This window comes from Salvelinus fontinalis, chromosome 2 (genome assembly GCF_029448725.1).
Source record: "Salvelinus fontinalis isolate EN_2023a chromosome 2, ASM2944872v1, whole genome shotgun sequence".
Taxonomy (NCBI): Eukaryota; Metazoa; Chordata; class Actinopteri; order Salmoniformes; family Salmonidae; genus Salvelinus; species Salvelinus fontinalis.
The window spans coordinates 97,889,832-97,899,071 of record NC_074666.1 but is presented as its reverse complement, the minus strand read 5'-3'; the positions used below and the strand labels follow the sequence as shown (position 1 = coordinate 97,899,071).

At 41.6% G+C, this 9,240-nt stretch overlaps 1 protein-coding gene across 1 annotated transcript in view; it reads left to right on the top strand.

The window, feature by feature from the left end:
- Nucleotides 1-206: 206 nt before the first annotated feature.
- The window catches only part of LOC129868498 (NACHT, LRR and PYD domains-containing protein 12-like), a 29,966-nt gene continuing 20,932 nt past the window's right edge, over nucleotides 207-9,240 (top strand). Inside the window, exons 1-6 of the mRNA XM_055942536.1 lie at nucleotides 207-459; nucleotides 5,241-5,357; nucleotides 5,689-5,773; nucleotides 5,902-6,130; nucleotides 6,567-8,358; nucleotides 8,644-8,817. Of these exons, the coding sequence (XP_055798511.1) occupies nucleotides 377-459; nucleotides 5,241-5,357; nucleotides 5,689-5,773; nucleotides 5,902-6,130; nucleotides 6,567-8,358; nucleotides 8,644-8,817 (2,480 nt within the window). The 5' untranslated portion in view covers nucleotides 207-376. The remainder of the gene's footprint in view (nucleotides 460-5,240; nucleotides 5,358-5,688; nucleotides 5,774-5,901; nucleotides 6,131-6,566; nucleotides 8,359-8,643; nucleotides 8,818-9,240) is intronic.

Here is a 9,240-nt window from a genome sequence, read left to right as displayed (position 1 = left end):
TTGTCACTGTGTTAACCACAACCAACATGCTGGATCTCTGTTTAGTTGTCACTGTGTTAACCACAACCAACATGTTGGATCTCTGTTTAGTTGTCACTGTGTTAACCACAACCAACATGTTGGATCTCTGTTTAGTTGTCACGGTGTTAACCACAACCAACATGTTGGATCTCTGTTTAGTTGTCACTGTGTTAACCACAACCAACATGCTGGATCTCTGTTTAGTTGTCACTGTGTTAACCACAACCAACATGTTGGATCTCTGTTTAGTTGTCACTGTGTTAACCACAACCAACATGTTGGATCTCTGTTTAGTTGTCACTGTGTTAACCACAATCAACATGCTGGATCTCTGTTTAGGGGTCAGTGCTCTAAAATGAGTCTCTCTGGGGAGAGAGAGGAGGGGGGCCCTGCCTCTAAAATGCATCTCTCTGGGGGACATGACACCAAAGCTAAGAGGTAAGATGACAATTTTATGAAGATTTGATTAAGTTTATTTCCAAAATAAATAGCTTTTTTTAAGATGAATGCACTTCCTGTAAATCACTCTGGATAAGAGCATCTGCTAAATCAGGGGTTCTCAATACGGGATCTGTGGAGGTACTGTAGGGGTTCTCAATCCGGGGTCTGTGGAGGTACTGCAGGGGTTCTCAACCGGGGTCTGAGGAGGTACTGCAGGTGTTCTCAATCCGGGGTCTGTGGAGGTACTGCAGGGGTTCTCAATCCGGGGTCTGTGGAGGTACTGCAGGGGTTCTCAATCCAGGGTCTATGTTATTTTAAATAGCTATTTTAAGATTAATGTACTTACTGTAAATCTCTCTGGATAAGAACATCTGCTAAATCAGGGGTTCTCAATCGGGGGTCTGTGGAGGTACTGCAGGGGTTCCGTGGCACCCTGACTGTACTCGTTGCCATGTTAGACATTTGATAGAATTTTTCACATGACACGACCACTTTGCCTACTCTTAATTATTGCCTAATATAATGGAATGCATATTGTTTTAACCAATTGTGATCGTTGTTACAAGCAGAATTTTGACAATATTACCGTTATATCAACTCACTCTTCACACCCATTTAACAATTCTAAATAGCTTTGGCATAGTAGGCATCAAGTCCCTTGCCAATAATGTTGCCTACGACGTTGCATACAATGTTCATTTTCATTGAACACATATTACACCCTAGATGCCTTCAATTGCCTAATTTATAGTCATGCCCAATTTAGGATTATTATTTAACAATGTGATGTTGCGCTCCAAAGGGGCAACTTGAAATAACATGATGTAGATAATTAAATAATCAAAAGAAAAACATGTTTATTATACACTCTTAGAAAAGAAGGTTCCTTATAGAACCAAAAAGGCTTCTATCACTTCCTTAATATATGGAACCACTAAAAGTTATATATATTTTTGGGTTCAGTGAAGAAGAACCTGTAGAGTTCTGATCAACGAAAGGTGAATGTTTTGAGGATGTGAACCCAGCAGCCCTCCAGTGGTCAGATCAAGTCCGCCGTTTTCAAACCAGCCACCTTTCAGCCACAGGTCCAACTCCTTAGCCACTGGATGAAAACCTGAGTTAACCTTCATAAATAAGCATGAGTTAATCTGCCAAAATGAAGACAAAATGCTTTAGGTACATACATGGAATCACATGTTATACATAATTATTATACATAAATCGTTGTCAAAAGCACAAGACATACTGTTGCATGTAGGTCTATATTATTAATGGATTGGTCATATAGAAATATAAAAACATTATTTTTAACTACTCCAAAGCAATTACATGTGGCGCAGAAACCACTGACTCACTGCATTATTCTATAGTATTATCAAGACACCTGCTGTTAACTACTTAGGACAGCTCACGAAGTGTCCTAAATATCTGCCGACTAGGTGGGACTAGAGACTTCATGCATAGCTTTAATTTATACCTATAAGTGTAAAATGTCTTTATTCTCAGCACTTATATGACCCATTTTCTACTCTGAGACACTTTGGCGATATGGTCCCAGATCTCAAAATATTGTTATAAAAAAACGTAGAATGTTTGTTTAACATAATAATAAAAATTAATATTACTAATGTAACCCGCTGTAAAGACTGGATTTAGTTGATTGTGTTGCACTGCTCATGTCCGCGTTCTGGAACTGTCCGCCTCCCCGTACAGAACTGTCCGCGTCCCCGTACAGAACTGTCCGCGTCCCCGTTCGGTGTGGCGCCAAGCATATTGTCCGGATACGCGCAGAGTTGGCTGAGGTGATCTTGGAGAATAATGACGGAGTTCACTACAGTGTTGAGACACCGAAGTTCAGTGTTCAATTTGGTTTTTTCTTTACGGTCAGGGACAGTATGAGTGTAGCCAGATCCTTTTCACTCTCTATCCTTGTTTCATTTTGTGGTTCACCGGATTCGTCATTTTCATCGAGACGAGGTACAGAACGACCAGCTAGCTAGCCGGTACAGCTAGGTAAGCTAGATAGCTACTATACCAGCAGCATCCTAGTTAACTTCGCTAACAATACATCATTCTCTCGTTGACGGATGCTGGCTACCTCTGTCCGGTTCTCCTCTCTTCACTAGATGGACGGTAACTTTAGTGTTTAACCCCTCTGTGTCAAGGACCAATCTTTTGAATATTATTTTCAGGGCGCCTCAATAGCAGGTATTGAACACCGGGTAAATAATCACTAGTCAGAGCCTCAAGCTTAGTATACATTCATTATAAAACACATCTTAATATCTGATATTGCGAGTAAACAACCTCAGAATAGAAAAGACAAGAGTGCGTCTTCCAGCCCTCCAATAAATTACATAATTCAACCCTCCCGGTTAGTAAATTTACCTCAACATGCCCCCGGAGAAGGCAGAGTAACGACACCAGCCTTTTAGCGGGGCTGACAGGCTGACTACAACGATGACACACACTGAGCGTCTAGAAGTCAGTTCTATTTGTGACGTAGTTCGCGCTGCATCTCCTCATTGGTTTATAGAAGCAGGTACCCACGTGCCATCTCCTCATTGGTTTATAGAAGCAGGTACCCACGTTCCATCTCCTCATTGGTTTATAGAAGCAGGTACCCACGTGCCATCTCCTCATTGGTTTATAGAAGCAGGTACCCACGTGCCATCTCCTCATTGGTTTATAGAAGCAGGTACCCACGTGCCATCTCCTCATTGGTTTATAGAAGCAGGTACCCACGTGCCATCTCCTCATTGGTTTATAGAAGCAGGTACCCACGTGCCATCTCCTCATTGTTTTATAGAAGCAGGTACCCATGTGCCTTCTCCTCATTGTTAGGGTTGCGAAAGTTCAACTGAGATAGGAACAATACCACACCTGAACTTGGTTAAAATAATTGTTTAATTCAAAAGTTAATAAATGGCAAATACATTTTTCGTATATACGGGTTCACTGCACCACCCCGCAGGGTGGAACAAGGAACTGATTTGTTTCTGACAAAGATAGTATATTATACTCGTGACAGAGATAGTTCCCACTTCCGAGCCGGCCTGTCAGAGTAGAGACTGGGCGTGGTTTAGACTCACCCAGCCTATCGTTGGTGTTGGCACATAAGCTGGTCCCAGCTTCTTTGCGCTTTCTGGTGTCCTTTCGCTGTTGCTGTGTAGATTACGCTCCTTCACCCCAGAGACTGAGGTCAGACAGTTTTATAACACTGTCTGAGATATCTGCACCTGTATACATTGTCCACTGTTCTCGCTCAAGGCTAACTACAGCTTCCCAGCTTCTTATCTGAGCTAACTGTTACTTCCAGCACACACACACACACATTTCAGACTGATACATTTGTGGCATACACACACATATTTCACACAGTACAGCGCTCTCTTTAACACACACACATTTCAGGCTGATATTCATAGTTAGGCCCTGAGCACTGGTAAAAGTGAGAACAATGGAAAATGCAGGTTCACAAGAGTCAGTAATTCAAACTTTAATGCATAAGAAGCCCTACTAGCTTATAGTTAGTTAAGCATGTCAAAAAACCTTATAAAAACCCCACACTCAATAGCAGGTATTGAACACCGGGTAAATAATCACTAGTCAGAACCTCAACCTTAGTATACATTCATTATAAAACACATCTTAATATCTGATATTGCGAGTAAACAACCTCGGAATAGAAAAGACAAGAGTGCGTCTTCCAGCCCTCCAATAAATTACATAATTCAACCCTCCCGGTTAGTAAATTTACCTCAACATGCCCCCGGAGAAGGCAGAGTAACGACACCAGCCTTTTAGCGGGGCTGACAGGCTGACTACAACGATGACACACACTGCTCGCGCCACAAACTGAGCGTCTAGAAGTCAGTTCTATTTGTGACGTAGTTCGCGCTGCATCTCCTCATTGGTTTATAGAAGCAGGTACCCACGTGCCATCTCCTCATTGGTTTATAGAAGCAGGTACCCATGTGCCATCTCCTCATTGGTTTATAGAAGCAGGTACCCACGTGCCATCTCCTCATTGGTTTATAGAAGCAGGTACCCACGTGCCATCTCCTCATTGGTTTATAGAAGCAGGTACCCACGTGCCATCTCCTCATTGGTTTATAGAAGCAGGTACCCACGTGCCATCTCCTCATTGGTTTATAGAAGCAGGTACCCACCTGCCATCTCATTTAGCAAATAACTTAACATAAACATAACTTCTTTAAACAATAAAAGCTAATTTACGAACATTTCTGAAAATTGATATACAGTGATCCCTCGCCACTTCGCGGTTCACTTATCGCGGATTCGCTATTTCGCGGATTTTCATAATGCATTTTTTTTTTTTTTTTGGTGCATTGTGCTCTGCATTCTGATTCGCTAAAAACTCACTCCCGCTTCTTGTATCAAAACATGCTACGAATTGTGCTATCATTTTGTCGTCTCGTGCAGTTATGTGTACGTACATAAAACAGCTTGGCAAATTTACATTAAGTTGGCCAAATTATCTTGTAATTTCGAACATCTCCTAAACCCATAATGTCGACGAAACGGCCTACACGTGAGTCACTGTATTTGTATACATGTAATAGTTGCTAATTGTAAAAAAAAAAAAAAAGTTTTCTATTTCGCGGATTTCACTTATCGCGGGTCATTTTCGGAACGTAACCCCCGCGATAAACGAGGGATTACTGTATAGCTTTTAGGAATGAAACTCTTCTTATGTTTCCCATCTGAGCTCAGAGTAGATGAGAGATGTAATGTTTGTCTCTGTTGTGTTGAAGTCCAATCAAGCAGGAGAGACCAGCCTCCCCTGTACCCAGCTGTGTGTCCATGAAGAGTGACTGGTCTATGGATCAACCTATACGGTTTAGAGAGGGAGACTTTTCTACTGAACAAAGGTAAGAAGAACTCATGGGTCATGGTCAGTGAGTTAAACAACACTGTCTCTAGTCATTTCTCCTCTCCCATTTTTCCTTTTCTTTTTGTTGTTTTCATAATCCATAGGCTAATCATTTTGTCCATTTTCATAGTCCTAAAACAATATTAAACAAACACAATATTCCCTCCCTGTGTGTGTGTGTGTGTGTGTGTGTGTGTGTGTGTGTGTGTGTGTGTGTGTGTGTGTGTGTGTGTGTGTGTGTGTGTGTGTGTGTGTGTGTGTGTGTGTGTGTGTGTGTGTGTGTGTGCACTCCCTGGATGAGGAGATGTAATCTCATGTTTTGTCCACAGAAACCAACAGGAGAGATCAGAGTCAGAGATTCTCAGTGGTCAGTCTTCCCAGAGTCATCAAACAGACCTGGCCTCCATATTCAGTGTATGTGGTCCTGTTATGTACATTTGTTTTTGTTTACCTCAAGTAAAGTTGATCTGTCAATCATTCATTAATGTGTTAATGAGAAAGCATTTCTTCTCTTGCTTCATTTATTACTTGATTTATTTCAGGTGCTTGAAGAGAATATTATGACATTTGTGAAGAACGAGCTGAAGATGTTCAAGAGGATTCTTAGTCCAGAACTCCCAGAAGGCTTTGAGAGTCAGAAGCAGGATAAGGAAGTGGTGGATGCTGAAGATGAGAAGCAGGAGAGCAGTGCCAGAGAGGGGGCTCTGAAGATCACACTGCACGTCCTGAGGAAAATGAACCAGAAGGAGCTTGCTGACACACTGGAGAAAAGTAAGATCTGTCTGCCTCATGTTGAATGCTGTTTTATAACATTTAAAAGCTGTAGCTAAAGTACAGCTAAAGTAGCTGTGTAACTCAATGATATTGTAGCAGCCTTTACACAACACCTAGTGACCTCATCAAGTAGCAGCAGGGATGTGTTGTGGTGATTAATTTAGAGAAAGAGAGAGACAACATTAATAATACCATCAATAATACCAATAATAATATAATCAGTCACACCAGTCTGTAATGCATTATGAAAACATTTACACATTCAGTTATGAGAATAAACACCAGTGTTTAACTCAGTATTAAAACATGTATAGATTTATGCAGACAGTTAAGAGAATAAATTATTATAATTTAAAACTTTATAACAGTCCTTCAATAGTGTAGGCATTAAAACAGACGTAATATTAATATCCTCTGTTATTTCTTCATTCAGATGAGCTTGCTGTGATTTGCCAACGTGAACTCAAATCTAATCTAAAGAAGAAGTTTGAATGTGTATTTGAGGGGATCGCTAAACAAGGAAACCCAACACTTCTCAATAAGATCTACACAGAGCTCTACATCACAGAGGGTGGAACAGGAGAGGTCAATAATGAACATGAGCTGAGACAGATTGAGACAACAACCAGGAAACAAGCAAGACCAGAGACTGCAATCAAATGTAACGACATCTTCACACCTTTAACTGGACAAGACAAACTTATCAGAACTGTGCTGACAAAGGGAGTCGCTGGCATTGGAAAAACAGTCTCTGTGCAGAAGTTCATTCTGGACTGGGCTGAAGGAAAAGCAAATCAGGATGTCCAATTTGTATTTTCATTCCCTTTTCGGGAGCTGAATTTGATGAAAGAGGACAAACACACTTTCATTGAACTTCTCAATCACTTCTCAATGGAAACCAAACAATCAAGAATCTCCGACTACAACAAGTACAAAGTTCTGTTCATCTTTGATGGTCTGGATGAGTGCCGACTGCCCCTAGACTTCCAGAAGAACAAGATCTGTTGGGACGTCACAGAGTCAACCTCAGTGGATGTTCTGCTGACAAATCTCATCAAGGGAAATCTGCTTCCCTCTGCTCTCCTCTGGATAACTACCCGACCTGCAGCAGCCAATAAGATTCCTTCAGGGTGTGTTGACCAGGTGACAGAGGTACGAGGGTTCAATGACCCACAGAAGGAGGAGTACTTCAGGAAGAGATTCAGTGATGAGGACCTGGCCAGCAGAATCATCTCACACATAAAGACGTCAAGGAGCCTCCACATCATGTGCCACATTCCAGTCTTCTGTTGGATTTCTGCAACAGTCCTTGAACACATGCTGAAACATAAGAGAGAAGAGATGCCCAAGACTCTGACTGAGATGTACACACACCTTGTGGTGTTTCATACCAAACAGAAGAATGAAAAGTATCTTGGGAAAGAAGAGACAGGTCCACACTGGAATAAAAAGAGCATTCTGTCACTGGGAAAACTGGCTTTTCAACAGCTTGTGAAGGGCAATCTGATTTTCTATGAAAAAGACCTGAAAGAGGCTGGCATTGATGTCAATGAAGCTTTAGTGTACTCAGGATTGTGCACACAGCTCTTTAAAGAGGAATGTGTGCTGTACCAGAACAAGGTGTACTGCTTTGTTCATCTGAGCATTCAGGAGTTTCTGGCTGCTGTATATGTGTTCCTCTCATTCATCAACAACAAAGAGAATCTAATGGCCGAACCGCAATCAAAGTCCAGGAACCTTTCTGCGCTGTTCAGAGACAAGCATAAAGTTACTGTCTACAAGAATGCTGTGGATAAAGCCTTACAAAGTGAGACGGGAAACCTGGACCTTTTCCTCCGCTTCCTTCTGGGCCTCTCACTGGAGTCCAATCAGAAGCACTTACGAGGTCTACTGACAAAGACAAGAAGCAGCTCAAAGACCCATGAAGAAACAGTCAAGTACATCAAGGAGAAGATCAGGGAGAATCCCTCTCCAGAGAGGAGCATCAATCTGTTCCACTGTCTGAATGAACTGAATGACCATTCTCTAGTGGAGGAGATCCAAAGCTTCCTGAACTCAGGAAGTCTCTCAAAACCCTACCTGTCACCTGCACAGTGGTCAGCTCTGGTCTTTGTGTTGCTGACTTCAGAAAAGGAGCTGGATGTGTTTGACCTGAAGAAATACTCCAGATCAGAGGAAGGTCTTCTGAGGCTGCTGCCAGTGGTCAAAGCCTCCAGAGCTGTTCTGTGAGTAAATAAAATGACATATAAGAACTAATCATCAGGAAGAAATATTCAGTTTAGAGAAAAATATGCATAATAATATGTGTATAATATTATATTGAAAAACAAATTGAATAAATGCATTGATGTTCAAATTAGTATAACATTATGACCATACAATTCTAGGAGATGGAATATGAATCTATATGTTGTTAGAGAGAATAAACCAAATGCATCTGCCATTGTCCTTCTTCACTACTGGTGTTAAATTAACAGTGTGTTTGTGAAGTCATGATGATCTCTTTGCAGGCTGTCAGGCTGTAGAGTCACAGAGGAAGGCTGTGCTTCTCTGGTCTCAGCTCTGGAGTCAAACCCCTCACACCTGAGAGAGCTGGATCTGAGTAACAATGACCTGAAGGATTCAGGAGTGAAGCTGCTCTCTGCTGTACTGGGGAATCCCCACTGTAAACTGGAGACTCTGAGGTCAGTATTCCTGTAGTTGGTCAACAAGTGATAACTGTTCACCAGATCCACATGTGTTTACCAGACACACATAGTCCACACCATATGTGTTTGGACAGTGAAGCTTACAGTTTTACATTTGGTGCTATGCTCCAGCATTTTGGATTTGAGATAGAATGTTTCATATTAGGTGACAGTACAGAATGTCACCTTTTATTTGTTGTTAATGGTGAGAGTTTAGCATGTTTTGTTGTAGCCTCTGTTATTGGTAATGGTGAGATGTTAGCATGTTTTGTTGTAGCCTCTGTTATTGGTAATGGTGAGAGGTTAGCATGTTTTGTTGTAGTCTCTGTTATTGGTAATGGTGAGAGGTTAGCATGTTTTGTTGTAGCCTCTGTTATTGGTAATGGTGAGATGTTAGCATGTTCTGTTGTAGCCTCTGTT